Source organism: Aplidium turbinatum, chromosome 7, assembly GCF_918807975.1.
Source record: "Aplidium turbinatum chromosome 7, kaAplTurb1.1, whole genome shotgun sequence".
Classification (NCBI taxonomy): domain Eukaryota; kingdom Metazoa; phylum Chordata; class Ascidiacea; order Aplousobranchia; family Polyclinidae; genus Aplidium; species Aplidium turbinatum.
Window position 1 is genome coordinate 16,521,356 of NC_137478.1, and position 16,161 is coordinate 16,537,516.

The 16,161-nt window shown below is 37.2% G+C and overlaps 1 protein-coding gene across 2 annotated transcripts in view; it reads right to left on the minus strand.

The window, feature by feature from the left end:
- Nucleotides 1–1,278: 1,278 nt before the first annotated feature.
- Nucleotides 1,279–16,161, minus strand: part of LOC145774372 (guanine nucleotide exchange factor VAV2-like) — a 145,029-nt gene continuing 130,146 nt past the window's right edge. For both annotated transcript variants that reach the window (XM_082585605.1, XM_082585604.1), the window contains exons 25-26: nucleotides 3,317–3,480; nucleotides 1,279–3,069 (exon numbers count right to left, since the gene is read on the minus strand). In XM_082585605.1, coding sequence (XP_082441731.1) covers nucleotides 3,019–3,069; nucleotides 3,317–3,480 — 215 coding nt within the window. In that variant the 3' untranslated portion in view covers nucleotides 1,279–3,018. The remainder of the gene's footprint in view (nucleotides 3,070–3,316; nucleotides 3,481–16,161) is intronic.

Here is a 16,161-nt window from a genome sequence, read left to right on the forward strand (position 1 = left end):
GGTGTTGCGACCGTGCCAAATTTCTTTCAACTCAATAACTTACTTCGGTCTCAAGCACGTTTTAACGTTCGCGTTTTGTCGCATCTACCCTTTTCTCGACCTTTGCTATGCTGACGTGTATTGTTTTGATATGATAGTCAGAAATAAAAACAACTGAACTCAGTTATTTTGAAAGTAACTTGTTCCCACCACTGTCCCTTTCCAATGATACTATTTAGCAGCGCATTTCAGATATGTCTGAAGGTGGAAAGGAGCAGGTGTTAAATGAAAGCTTTTATGATGTTTTTCCTTCCGTGTGGATGAATCAACTGATGTTACTTCATGTACTTAGTTGCTTGTTTTCATGAGATATATTTATTTAGGGGACATCAAAGAAGAATTTTTGTTTTGTAGTGTGTGGCGTCCGAGAGCTAATTTTCTCTGACGCAACGCGCGTTACCGTGACGTCATGTCGAATTCCAGAATCTTCCTTTCCAATCAACAAATACCGCGTACTTTCGGAATGCAGTCTTGTAATCAATCTTTGCATTGTGCCTGAATCGCAGTACCACTGTATTTCATCGACTAGTGAATCCACCGTTGTAGCCTATTAATAGATGATCGCATGTAGAATTGGCAATGCCCGTGGATGCGCCTCTCCAATTCAAACTATAGAGTTCTTTTTAAGAAACTGCAACTATGATCCTTCACTATACTATACTATAGGCCTACTATTCGAGACGATTCGGGGATTATTCAACTCAGACTCGCTATTATTTCTTTTTGCAATCAAGTTGGTTGTTTGATTTCTGCGGCTTCTAGAACGTAAAATGGTGAAATGTAATAGCCTATGCAGAATTCTGTTCTCTGGAAGATGTAGTCGTAGACGCCGTTTCCTTTACCCAAGTGGAAGAACTCTTCTTAAGAAACGTTAACCATGATTACTGACACTCATTCTTAATTTCTGAAGTTAAGTTAACAATGTAGAACGACAGCGTACCCGTACTGGGTTCTGGTGGTGGAATCGTTAGTTGTTCTGGTGCTTTTATTTGGTGTTCTGGTTGAATTCTATCGTTCGACGCTACTCAGTCGAAACAAGTCAATAGTGGATATAGACGTTCTCTGGTCATTCCCACCGCACTACCGCGCTGGGAATGTTGCTGTAGCCTACTAACTACAGCTGTGTATGGGTGGTGCACCCTTAAATAGTGCAGCTACAATGCCCTACGATGAAAACGTGCCTTCGACTAACTAGTAACTAGGCTATTCCAAGGTAAATCTTACAAAACCGAAACCTCAGAAAAGACCTACAATCTATTGAAAAGCTACTTTTGAATTGTCTTCACAAACTTAATGCATGTTGCGGGTTATATGGTATAAACAAGCAGTTTTTGACAGTGCTTTCTTGAAATATAAACTTTGCTGCTTCGGTCGATTTAAGACAAAGTAACCTTTGTTTCAACCTAAATCAAAGTATATACAAACAGTTATCATGAAATAGGTTGAAGTCAAAGAAAAAACAGCAAATCCGAAAGCTGTCCAGCACAAAGTTCAACATCTATGACAGGATGCGATGGGCGCTGAAGAAAACCAATCAAAAACATTTCAACATTTGACACTGGGGGCAGGCGAGAGAAGTGGAATCCGTACAAGACAAAGTTACACTGTCCATAACTGGGCAAGAGACTTTTATGACAAAATCGTACATCGAGACGTACATTCATGGATGAAGAAGTAGGATGAAAATGAAATTGAATGGGTGGAAATTCAACGTCGGTTGCATTTATGGACGCAGTGACGTTTTTCCAAAGTCGCCAGGTCAATTAAAAAAATTGATAAATTGGTTTACATAGATTTGATGACGCAAAATATGAAGACAGGATAACACGAAGAATCATCGCTAAGAGTATGAGAAATGTTGATTTCGACACGACATGCTGGAATAATCATTGAGATTACTAAAAGTATCGCAAATACACTTGATAACGAGATATCAAAAGCAAACACATTCACGCTTTATATGCACAAAATAGATATTGCATAATCAACAATGATACACAATCTTTGTACCAAGGTCTGATCGAAGCGGTTATACTATAACGACAGTGGGAACGAAATAAAACAATTAGAAAGTGAAATTGGAAGCGCAAAATGGCCCGAAAACATGTCAATGGCGATAAAACCAATTATTACATGAAACCCCAATAGCCCATTTCAGCTCAAACCAAAACTAAAATTCATATGGCTATTTTCCACATTAGACTTAAAAGATCAAACCATCCATATTAAACTGGGCTATTCAATGCAGCTGCTTTGGTCTTGTTTGGAACCAACAAGCAGTTGGCCAGGAACCTTTAACCATTCATTTTAAAAATGTGACGTCACATACGAGGCAGCTTCAATTGCAAACTCATGTCCATCATTGAAGTTTGGAAATGGCCACCTATCCTTGAACAATGAACAGCATCTATAACTGTCATCTTCCTATCACGTATTGTGTGGAGGCTTGAAGCACGAAGCTGACACTACAACTTTAAATTGACAGCTGAGATTAGTTAACGCAACCATGACGAATTAAACAAAAGCGAAAATACATTAAAGAATCACCATATAGGATTCTCCGGTTATTGATATGAACTTGGGTTGAATTATCCCAAATAAAATAAATCTAAAGATATTTGCAAAAGTTATATTTCGTAAGGATTTGACATAAACATTAAACATATGCACACGATGGGCGAAAATTCACAAATAATAAAGCACACTAATTTCATTAATAAGCTTGAAATTTTTAACTTAAAAACTAATGAGAAAAAAAACAGAGTGTCGATGGCGATTGGAATCTAGCCGATGGCGCATAGAAGTGATTAAAATAAACTGATGAAAATGCAGTCAGGGACCAGCCAACAGAAGCAGTGACGGTCTGTTGATCCACGCTAGATCGAACTTGTTTGCGTCACCTCAGCAAATTCTAAGAGAGCGTTTGCACTGTACCAGTTGGTGGAGTATTGTTGAAACAGTTGAACGAACTAAGACAGTTTAAGACCCCCTCTCAATCTCTTCAATGAACGTGGCAGGAAAGTAGCCAACCTGGAAAAATGACTAATTTGATGAAGCTTATGACACATCGGGTGAGTGGAATCTCGTCTCTATCAAATCTAGACAAACAACAGTTTTGACACAATCGATTACTTTATGTTTTTGTTATGAACCCGAAGCAATGAAGCTTAATTAAAAAAATGAAGTTTTACAAACATGTCTCTGTTGATATCACTTTTTTCAGTTGAATTCCGTCACAAGATTAAAAATTATGTCATGTGCAAATTAATACACTAACCCTTCCATCAAGCTCTCCCTTCCACCAGCCATGACTGTCTCCGGCTTTGCTTATAATGTTCACCACTTGATGGGCTTGTAAACCGAGTTCGTGGGTGCTACGTGGCTCAAAATCGTAAAGAACACGAGCCCTTCCCAACACGTCATAGGAGCGATTGTCGACAGCTGAAAAGATTTATTAAAACATATGACCAAAAATAATTAAATAGAAAATCTGCAGTTGTCCGTAAAGTCATACGTCAACTGAAGATATGAAAAGCACGCCCGATGCACACGCGACCCATAAATAGGAACTTAGCATAAAGATGCACCGCAACGAAAATACATGGCTTTTGTTCGTAGATCTTTCTGAAATGTTTTTCAATTTTATTTTTTTTTTAAATTTTGCACTTTTATATGCTCTAAAATGCCATTCCTGGTGTTTTCAGGATAAAAAATAAAAATTTTAAGCAGTTGAAAATGTGGATTTTTAAAACTTTGAAACAAAGAGCATGAGGGATCAGTATCGAGCACGAGGGATCAGAGAGAGAAAGCGAAAAATTAATGAATGTCATCACGGAGGTTGAAGATACTTTATTTCAAGAGCTCTGTGCCCCTGAAAAGAGCGATGTTGGTGCAGTGGACCTCACTAAAAGATTTAGGCTATATATGCTAAACCATCACAGCACGCTTAGAATAGTGATACCTTTCAGAGTAAACGTTTTCAAGGCATGTTTTTGAAATACAACACACCAATACCATCCAGCGCGGCTGTGGAACGCATGTTTTCGCTTGGAAAGCACATTATGCGTCCCAAACGCAGCAGATTGTCAGACAAACGTTTTAAAATGCTTATGTTTCTACAAGGAAATAACTAAAAGCTTTGAGCTTGGGGGGGGGGGGCATTGCCCCCCCAAGCCCCCCCGGCAATTACGGGCCTGCGTTAATAGAGTCCAAGTATTGTTTACTTATACGGCCAATCTGGGACTTGGAAGGGTTAATCAACCTGCATTTAGGGTTCGATGTAAAGTTAGGTTTATGATCTTTTAGTGTACTAAACGCTGGGTTGCTTGATACTTTTTCAACCCGATCATCAACCTTTAACGCCTTGGCAATCTTTTTAGCCTCAGTATTGATTGTGTCACTGATAGCAGGATTCACCTTTTTGTATTTTGCCGATACATTATCATTAAGTAATTTTTTATAATCCTGGGTTTTAACTTTGTACAGGTTAGTAGTTTTATCTGCTGATATCAACAGATCCGGAGAGTTAATAATGTTCTTAATGTCATTAGTTAGTTTTCTCTGAAAAGAATATTGTAAATGGGTTTGAACTTAATATTACGAACCATCTCGTATAAACCATTCTCAAATGGTATCAAAGCACCATGCTGTGGAGGTGTTCTTTCAGTCGTAAAGCCAAAGTTATTAAAATGCTCAGACTGAGAAACATCCTGCTGGTTAAGATCGAAAAAGTAGGCCTTCCAACGTAAACGTTTAATAAAATTTTCAATCTTACCTAACATCGTCTTCAAATATCGATCCTTACTTGGGATAGCAATGTTTTTTAAAGAATAACCGTAGTTAATCTTTTCCAGATTCATAATAACTGGATGGTAGTATCAAAATAAAGTGCTCAACTGACTCAGTGCCAGGAGCAGAATTAAAACAATGAAAACTATCAATACTACAAAAAAGTGCTCAATGCTAAGCAAAAAAGCAAAGCAGAGCAAATTAAATCAAATATAGTTATTACTATCTGAAGCCTTTACAAATTGTTTCACCTAACGGATCATCAGAAGGTCTGCAAAAACATGCAAAAAAAGTAATGAATCGATAATTCCTGAAAAGATATTAAATATTACAACTGTAATTTAATCTGCAAAAAAACCTTTTAAACCTGTACTTCCTGAAAAGATATTAAATATTATAACCGTAATCCAATCTGCAGAAAAAAACCCCTCAGAATTACTAAGGGCTACCTTCATCCATTACAGTACTCGTCGTCGTTCGTATGAAGCAGAAAGTTTGTGGTCAGCCGAATGGAAGGACTTGGAGCCAACTTTTCGTCAGATCGTCAAGTGTGCGAAGGCCTGTTATTCCATTGGGAGGGGAATAGATGGGACACCCAAAGATGATGTTGTTAGCTGTTTGCTCCGTCGCACCGCACTGACAAGCAGCAGAGTCCCTTATGCCCCAGCGTGTCAAGCAAGCATTGAAGCGGCCAACTCCCGTTCTTATTCGGTTCAGTGTCACCCACTCCCTTCTCTGAAGTTCAGAACCAAGTGGGAGTGAAGAGGCAGGAGAGACATCGAATAGAACGAGGCGAGACTTTATTTTTGGCACAGTGCTCAATTCCTCGGACCAGGCATCTGACGTGCTGAAATCAGCGAGCTGGAGTTTTGCAGCATGCCTTACAAAAGGGCGCCGTGATGGTAGGCGTTGTATGATTGGGACATAGGGAGTGGATACGCAATCGTGTAGTATGTGGTTCGGATCAGCACAGGCTTTATTTACCAACGAAGACACCATCGCTTCTCTGCGTACATTAGCGGGTAGGATACCTGACAGCACTGGAAGGTATTGCTGTGGTGTTGGTTTTAAGCATCCAGTAATAATGCGCATTGTCTCGTTCAGGCAGGCGTCTAATTTTTTGGTGTGCTTGCTGCGACACCATGCCGGAGCTGCGTATTCCGCGGCACTGTAGGCAAGCGCCAGGCCACCTATGCGGAGGGTAGATGGTTTTGCCCCCCATGTTGTGCCGGCCAAGCACCTCAAAAGTCCATTGCGTGCGGTTACTTTTGCACGCAGGCCTTGGATGTGCTGCTTGTACGTCAGTTGCCTATCCAGTTTCACCCCGAGATAAGTTGGTTGACTCTTGAACGGTAACTGACAACCATTGACTTCGACCTTCAATTTCCTGTTGACTTGGTGATTATTGAGATGAAAAGTGCTGACGGTAGTCTTTGTAGCACTGAGTTGCAGTCTCCACGTATTTAAGTATTCCGAAATTCTTTTCATATCTGACTCCAGTGAGTGCTCTACATTGGACCAGATTCTATTAGTGGCTAGTAGGGCTAAATCGTCGGCATAACCATATTGCTTTGACTTGGTGCAGGGGAGGTCGCTGACGTAAATATTGAATAGCAGTGGTGACAAGGTTGATCCTTGAGGTACGCCGTTTTTCAAAGAGCGAGGTCGACTGCTCTGTCCATCACTGGTGTGAAGTGTGAAGCGTCTATTAGAGATCATCTCCAAAATGAATCGAACTGTGTGACGGCTAGGGATAAAACGAAGAAGCTTGAGAGTCAGTCCACGATGCCATACCGTATCATAGGCTGCAGTTAGGTCAACCAGTACCAGGCCAGCTTTCTCTCGATGTTCGAATGCATCTTCAATGTCGTCAGTGAGTTTCACAACTTGATCAACTGTAGATCGTCCATGACGGAAACCAGCTTGTTCCTTCGGTAGTTGAGGTTCAATGATAGGTTCAAGACGTAAAAGAAGCAGTCGTTCTAGGAGTTTAAATGAAACACAAAGGAGAGATATTGGTCTATAGCTCTTGGTGTCATCGGCAGGCTTTTTTGGTTTGAGAATAGCCATCACTGAAGCCTTACGCCATATTTTAGGGAAGCAGAAGAAAAAGTAGACCTTCCAACGTAAACGTTTAATAAAATTTTCAATCTTACCTAACATCGTCTTCAAATATCGATCCTTACTTGGGATAGCAATGTTTTTTAAAGAATAACCGTAGTTAATCTTTTCCAGATTCATAATAACTGGATGCTGGTAGTATCAAAATAAAGTGCTCAACTGACTCAGTGCCAGGAGCAGAATTAAAACAATGAAAACTATCAATACTACAAAAAAGTGCTCAATGCTAAGCAAAAAAGCAAAGCAGAGCAAATTAAATCAAATATAGTTATTACTATCTGAAGCCTTTACAAATTGTTTCACCTAACGGATCATCAGAAGGTCTGCAAAAACATGCAAAAAAAGTAATGAATCGATAATTCCTGAAAAGATATTAAATATTACAACTGTAATTTAATCTGCAAAAAAACCTTTTAAACCTGTACTTCCTGAAAAGATATTAAATATTATAACCGTAATCCAATCTGCAGAAAAAAAACCTCAGAATTACTAAGGGCTACCTTCATCCATTACAGTAGGCTACTACAAAGTTTCAATGGATTTGTCCATCTGGAAACCAAGCAACCCGATGGCAACCTCTATGACATCACAAAAAAGCAAAATGCAGTTTGATGATCAATGCAACCTGTAGTAATCTGAACAAAATAAATGGAAATTGTTTGTTTAATAACCTGTAAAAATTAAATGAGATTTATAACCTGTAAGAATCAAATGAAATTTAATTTTTTCAAAATTATAACCTGTGAAAATCACAAGGAATTGTGATGATGTAATCTGTAGTAACCTGAACAAATGAAATGAAATCTGTTTCTAAACCTGTGAAAATTAAATAAGATTTATAACCTGTAAAAATCAAATGAAATTTTTTTAAAAACAACCTGTGAAAATCAAAAGGAATTTATTTTATTTTGAAGTACTTGAGTTTAAATTTGTTTCTATGACGACATTTACCCACCAGTTCTAAACAAACAATTTAATTAATTTAATTTAACAATTTAATTTAATTAATTAAGTTTTAAACAAACAATTTCCATTTATTTTGTTCAGATTACTACAGGTTGCATTGATCATCAAACTGCATTTTGCTTTTTTGTGATGTCATAGAGGTTGCCATCGGGTTGCTTGGTTTTCAGATGGACAAATCCATTGAAACTTTGTAGTACTGTAATGGATGAAGGTAGCCCTTAGTAATTCTGAGGGTTTTTTTCTGCAGATTGGATTACGGTTATAATATTTAATATTTTTTCAGGAAGTACAGGTTTAAAAGTTTTTTTTGCAGATTAAATTACAGTTGTAATATTTAATATCTTTTCAGGAATTATCGATTCATTACTTTTTTTGCATGTTTTTGCAGACCTTCTGATGATCCGTTAGGTGAAACAATTTGTAAAGGCTTCAGATAGTAATAACTATATTTGATTTAATTTGCTCTGCTTTGCTTTTTTGCTTAGCATTGAGCACTTTTTTGTAGTATTGATAGTTTTCATTGTTTTAATTCTGCTCCTGGCACTGAGTCAGTTGAGCACTTTATTTTGATACTACCATCCAGTTATTATGAATCTGGAAAAGATTAACTACGGTTATTCTTTAAAAAACATTGCTATCCCAAGTAAGGATCGATATTTGAAGACGATGTTAGGTAAGATTGAAAATTTTATTAAACGTTTACGTTGGAAGGCCTACTTTTTCGATCTTAACCAGCAGGATGTTTCTCAGTCTGAGCATTTTAATAACTTTGGCTTTACGACTGAAAGAACACCTCCACAGCATGGTGCTTTGATACCATTTGAGAATGGTTTATACGAGATGGTTCGTAATATTAAGTTCAAACCCATTTACAATTCTTTTCAGAGAAAACTAACTAATGACATTAAGAACATTATTAACTCTCCAGATCTGTTGATATCAGCAGATAAAACTACTAACCTGTACAAAGTTAAAACCCAGGATTATAAAAAATTACTTAATGATAATGTATCGGCAAAATACAAAAAGGTGAATCCTGCTATCAGTGACACAATCAATACTGAGGCTAAAAAGATTGCCAAGGCGTTAAAGGTTGATGATCGGGTTGAAAAAGTATCAAGCAACCCAGCGTTTATTACACTAAAAGATCATAAACCTAACTTTACATCGAACCCTAAATGCAGGTTGATTAACCCTTCCAAGTCCCAGATTGGCCGTATAAGTAAACAATACTTGGACTCTATTAACGCAGGCCCGTAATTGCCGGGGGGGCTTGGGGGGGGCAATGCCCCCCCAAGCTCAAAGCTTTTAGTTATTTCCTTGTAGAAACATAAGCATTTTAAAACGTTTGTCTGACAATCTGCTGCGTTTGGGACGCATAATGTGCTTTCCAAGCGAAAACATGCGTTCCACAGCCGCGCTGGATGGTATTGGTGTGTTGTATTTCAAAAACATGCCTTGAAAACGTTTACTCTGAAAGGTATCACTATTCTAAGCGTGCTGTGATGGTTTAGCATATATAGCCTAAATCTTTTAGTGAGGTCCACTGCACCAACATCGCTCTTTTCAGGGGCACAGAGCTCTTGAAATAAAGTATCTTCAACCTCCGTGATGACATTCCTTAATTTTTCGCTTTCTCTCTCTGATCCCTCGTGCTCGATACTGATCCCTCATGCTCTTTGTTTCAAAGTTTTAAAAATCCACATTTTCAACTGCTTAAAATTTTTATTTTTTATCCTGAAAACACCAGGAATGGCATTTTAGAGCATATAAAAGTGCAAAATTTAAAAAAAAAATAAAATTGAAAAACATTTCAGAAAGATCTACGAACAAAAGCCATGTATTTTCGTTGATCGTTTATCGTTTGAGAAAAAATGTCATTCAATTATTTAAACAACATGGCTTAAATATTACTGTGGATACTGGTCTAATTGAAACTGATTTTCTTGACGTCACTTTGAATTTGCTATCTGGTAAATTCTGGCCTTATCGAAAACTAAATAATGATCCCATTTACATCCATGCCCAGTCCAATCACCCACCCAACATTAAGAGACAAATCCCGACTATGATTGCAAAGCGATTGTCCGCCACATCATTTGGCCAAAATGAATTTGATAAGACCGCATCTGTTTATAATGATGCCCTATTGAAAAGTGGTTTTGCGGAGAGAGTTTGCTACAACCCTGCTAATAACTTGCGAACATCTAGGAAAAGGAGTCGGAAAATTTTATGGTTTAACCCTCCTTTTAGCTTGCAGGTTGATAGCAATATTGGTAAGGAATTTTTCAAACTTGTTTCCTTACACTTTCCGTCCCATCATAGATTGCATAAAATATTCAACCGTAACACTATTAAGCTGAGCTACAGTTGTACTCCGAATGTTGCAAGCATCATATCCTCCCACAATAAAGCAATATTGCAGACTGATAATGAACCATCGCAGCCTGATTGCAATTGCAGGGTGAAGCCAGATTGTCCTTTGAATGGACAATGCTTGCAGAAGGCCGTTGTTTACAAAGCTACCATTGATAACGGCCCGAAGGTCCTTAATTACATTGGTTGTTGTGAAACTACTTTTAAAAAACGTTTTTCCTACCATAAATGTACCTTCAATGATAGTTCTAAACGAAATAGCACCGAACTATCTAAGGCAGTTTGGGACCTTAAGGACAAGGGTGTTGATCCTAAAATATCTTGGTCCATCCACAGCTGTGCTCGGCCTTATAGTGGAGGTGGTCGTAATAATTGTGGCCTATGTTTGGCTGAAAAGCTGGCCATTCTGAAGGCTGATAGTGGCCACCTTTTGAACAAGCGTTCCGAACTGGTGGGTAAATGTCGTCATAGAAACAAATTTAAACTCAAGTACTTCAAAATAAAATAAATTCCTTTTGATTTTCACAGGTTATTTTAAAAAAAATTTCATTTGATTTTTACAGGTTATAAATCTCATTTAATTTTCACAGGTTTAGAAACAGATTTCATTTCATTTGTTCAGGTTACTACAGATTACATCATCACAATTCCTTGTGATTTTCACAGGTTATAATTTTGAAAAAATTAAATTTCATTTGATTCTTACAGGTTATAAATCTCATTTAATTTTTACAGGTTTTTAAACAAACAATTTCCATTTATTTTGTTCAGATTACTACAGGTTGCATTGATCATCAAACTGCATTTTGCTTTTTTGTGATGTCATAGAGGTTGCCATCGGGTTGCTTGGTTTCCAGATGGACAAATCCATTGAAACTTTGTAGTACTGTAATGGATGAAGGTAGCCCTTAGTAATTCTGAGGTTTTTTTTTCTGCAGATTGGATTACGGTTATAATATTTAATATCTTTTCAGGAAGTACAGGTTTAAAAGTTTTTTTTGCAGATTAAATTACAGTTGTAATATTTAATATCTTTTCAGGAATTATCGATTCATTACTTTTTTTGCATGTTTTTGCAGACCTTCTGATGATCCGTTAGGTGAAACAGTTTGTAAAGGCTTCAGATAGTAATAACTATATTTGATTTAATTTGCTCTGCTTTGCTTTTTTGCTTAGCATTGAGCACTTTTTTGTAGTATTGATAGTTTTCATTGTTTTTATATTATATACATGTGCCTGTTCATATTTTAGCATTCAATGATATATAATATAGAACTATTTCTATGGTAGGAGTTGTTGTACAACAAAAATACTATTTTTAAACCCCTTTCTAGGGATGTCCCAGAATACATTGTACCAGGCCTATTAAAAATTGTTTGACAAGCTGTTTGAACATATACATATTTTATATATGTGACAGTTCATATTTTGGCATTTCATGATATATAGAACTATTTTTATGGTAGGAGTTTTTGTACAACATACATACTTGATACTCATACTACATTGTCCATCCCTAACCCTTTCGCTTGTCATCAACGTTTACCTGATCACAGTGACCGTGCACACGTATCACTTTGTATTTTCATTACATGTATGGAATTCATGAATACCAGTGTGTACAATTTAGATACAAAATAGTAATAACAACATGGTTGATGCAGTGAATGTAGTGGATTGTGCTGAACTTGATGTTGAAGACCTCACAAAGCGAATAATTAGAGATCGAGCCAACCCATTAGAAGAATATGATGACTCTGAATTCTCAAAAGTGGTCAAAAGTAAATGACTCTGAATTCTTTGATAGATTTCCGTTTTCTAAAGGAAGCGTTTCAGCATTACTGAAACTGGTTCTTGTCGATTTAGAATATATATCTAATCGAAATTCTTTTGTTCCCCCAATACTGCAACTTCTGACTACTATGCATTTTTATGCGACTGGCCACTTTCAGAGAACAGATGGTGACTTGGTTGGAGTTGACCTGTCAACAACCTGTCGCATTGTACACAAAGTGACTCAAGCTATTGCCAAGCGAAAGTCACACTTCATTAAATTTCCCACTGGAGATGCTCTCAACATGACCAAAAGAGAGTTCTATTCAGTAGCTGGATTCCCTAATGTTGTAGGGTGCATTGATGGAAGTCATATACCAATCATGTCACCAGGAGGAGATGAAAGGGAGCTGTTCAGAAACCGGAAGGGATACTTCTCCATCAATGTGCAAGCTGTATGTGACTCAGGCTTATGTTTTACAAACATTGTCACCAGATAGCCAGGATCTACACATGACTCCAGAATGTTTGACAACTCTTCGTTATGTTCGCAGTTTGAAAACAATCTCATTGGTGGACTTCTTCTGGGTGATAGCGGTTACCCATGTCGCTCTTACTTAATGACACTGCTTTTAAGCCCAATTGGTGAAAAACAGTGCAATTACAACCATGCTCATATTGCCACACGAACAAAAGTGGAGCGAATGTTTGTAGTTTGGAAGCAAAGGTTTCGGTGCTTGCGAATTCCTCTCCGAACTAAAGTGGACAACACCCTTCCCATTATAGTCGCAAATGCTTGTTTGCATAATTTTGCTGTTCGCCGTGGTGAATTTGTGAATTTTGAAGAATCTTCATCTCACGCCAACTCCAGCATAAGGAGCCAACAGCAACCCATGCCCACAGTTGGTGGAAACGCAATGAGACGGCAAATTATCAGTCAATATTTCTAAAGTAATCCGGTCTTGGAACTCATACACCAATCTTGTCACCAGGAGGACATGGGTTGTCAATATTTTTAAACTAAAGTAATATTTTTAATGAATCGATTGATTTTTACCCAGTGCTGTAAATGAGCCGGTTGCTGTTTTCTTTCATTGTACACCTGATGAAGGATCTGTGAGTAAATACTCAGCCAGCAAATCATTTCTTTACATTGATTCAACGTTTACAGACATTGAATCAATGTAAATAGTGCTTGATTTGCTGGCAGGGTAGTATCCTAAGGCACTAGTTTTTTCTGTCTGTTTTAAAAAAGTTATGAAACCATGGCTACAGCTACCTGGTGTGTTTATTTCTAAATTGTTCTGTATGAATAACAATTAGGACAGCTGATTCTAAAGTGGCCAAAGTCAAAACTAGGGATGGTAGAAGTAGGGGATTGCTCACTCAAAAAGAAGGTGGACAACTGGAGGGTCATAGTGTTATGACAAAATCTGGTGCAACTACAGCTTGAGGTCTACCGCCATATGTCGCATACCCAGGTGCAGCGTGTTTGACCTGTCTACGAGTGTACAAAGTGTGTATTGCCAAAATAAACGTATGAAAATATGTGATATCATGCTTATGTAATGCTATACTAGTTATAATAATGCAGCAATAGATTTCACGCTACAATAGTAACAGTAGTTAACCTCACACTGCTGTAGCAAGGTTCTGTCGATGTTCTAGCATCCTAAACATCGCGCAAAATATAGCATTTCATTTGTTAAAAATGAATTTGCGTAAAAGCAAACAAAACTTTTTGCAGTTCTGCCAATTTTTAAATTTTGTAGTGACCCTCCAGCTGTCCATATCGCAAGAAAAATCAATAAAGCGAGTCGTCCCGTTATTCCACTGTCCCTAGTCAAAACAGTGATTTTGAGATAATCGAGTTTGGAGATTCGTGCTGTGGTGGACGTTGTCGCTGAAGGTTTGCAATCTTTATTAATCTTCATTAGGGCATACAACCGTTATTAAAATAAAGATTGCAGACCTTCAGTGGCAATGTTTGTCGTGGCATGGGTCTTTGAACTTGATGATCTCAAATCCACTTTTTTAACTTGGGCCACTTTATATCAGCTTTTCCAATTACGAACAGCGAAAAGTTACAACCATTCAATTGTACATATACAAAATGTTATCACTAGGGCGATTTTTTGCAACCTAAATGACTACAATTTTGCGAAAAAGTCACCAAAAAGTAACTTTATTCAACGAAAACAAGAAAGCGAAAGAAATGGCAGCAATTCCACATAAAAAAGTGATCATCTAAATTAGTTTCAATTAGTACTCAAATCAGAATTACACATTCAAATTACAGCACACAATGTAATGTTTTACATTCTCTGGGAGGAAGTTTCTGTCAATCGAACACTTTAGACTACTTAGCTGTTGCAGGGAAAACAATTGGTTAAATATAGTTACAAAATTTGTTTGATCGCAAAAGTTTATTAACGAGTTTTTGGTAATACACGTGATACGAACAAGCATGGGCTCGTGCATACCTAAAATCCATACCATAGTAGAAGATATATTAAAAGTCTTGGCATTACATAAAATGTAAATTCATCTCTCCAGTAGCAAAAAAGATATACAAAAAGGGGAATTAGGCAAAAAAGTATGCAAAATAAAGTGACCTAACAAATAAAAAGTAATCTAAAAACACAAAAAGTGACTTTTGGTAACTTTATAACATCTTGAACATTGACCCCACACAACCCCCACACACAACTATAAAAAAGTAACTTTAGTAACAAAAAATCGCCTAGTTATCACATAAATACTTAGTAGCAAAGCTCAAGTTTGTTATTTTTTGCATTGGTCGAGTTGTGCCTGCATCACTTGTTCAGCTAATTCAAATTTTTTCTTCATGTAATACAGCTTCATTTCGTGTTCTTTTTTTCTGCATTCTAATTCATGTTGAAGTACTTTCATTTTTAATGCAATTACGTCATCGTTACAAGGGTTTTTTTTTCCGTTTATTGATAGCATCATTTGGGGCTTTTCGCTTTTTACTTGCAACCACCCTGCATGTGTCCTCATTTGCAACAGTGATTGGTGTAGCTGGATTTGAACTTTGTGCTTCGTGCACACTTTCAACAAGTTCATAAACATCATCCTCTGGAGACGATGCAGTGCTCACTTCTTCTGTGCATGGCTCAAGAAGAAGTACATATGCATATCTTCATTATTTTCAGTTTCTGCAGAACAAATAAGATAGATTAATTAAAGATAAGATTATTAATTAGTATTTAATTATTAATTAGTTATTAGTTAGATTATTATTAAGTATGGTAATCTATACATTGTGGTAAGCACAACCACAATAAAATACAAACCTGAAGGTGGAGGCAATATTGTAGAATTAAAAAATGAATCATCATCATATTGACATGGCAGGGGGTGCAATTGAGATGCTATCATATCTGCAAATTGAAGAACAACCATAAGACCTTCTACAAAGTGTAGTTTATATAGACACGCACTCATTCATGATAATAGCATGTGTAGCACTTATTTGTCAGAGTTGGACTTACTTTCTACACGATCCAAAACAACACCATCTTTTTTGGTGTCATTGCCCTTTTGAGGTGGACCACCGCCAGTTGTGAAGCGTTCCTGGCGGGCCAAAGAGACCTTTTTTTTTGCTTGGGCCTTCATGTTTGTCCACAACCTTCGAAGCGTACCCTCTTCTCTAACTGCGAAGGTTGAGGCACCATTGAAGTCTTTTGTTAGTTCCCGCCAGGCATCATTTTTCTTCCGTGTGGTCACACCATCAGTCTTCTTGCATTCAATAATATTGCGATATGTTGCAATGCAAGCGAGAAACAGATCTTTTTCGTGTGGGGAAAAATTGTGTGATCGTTGTTTTGACATTTTATAAATGAATTAAATTTAACAGTCAACAAAAAATTGTGAAATATTTGTTTTACACTGAAATACAAAACAATAAAATAATGTAGTAAAATCATTGCAGAAAAACTTACATTAGCCCAATGTTTATGAAAATAAATTTCTAGTTGGCAGTTGTGTCTTGATGAAAAGCATTCCATTACCTCCACCTTAACATCTAGCCGGCTGAGTGGTGAGAGCGTCTGCTCAATAACTGTATGGCTCCTT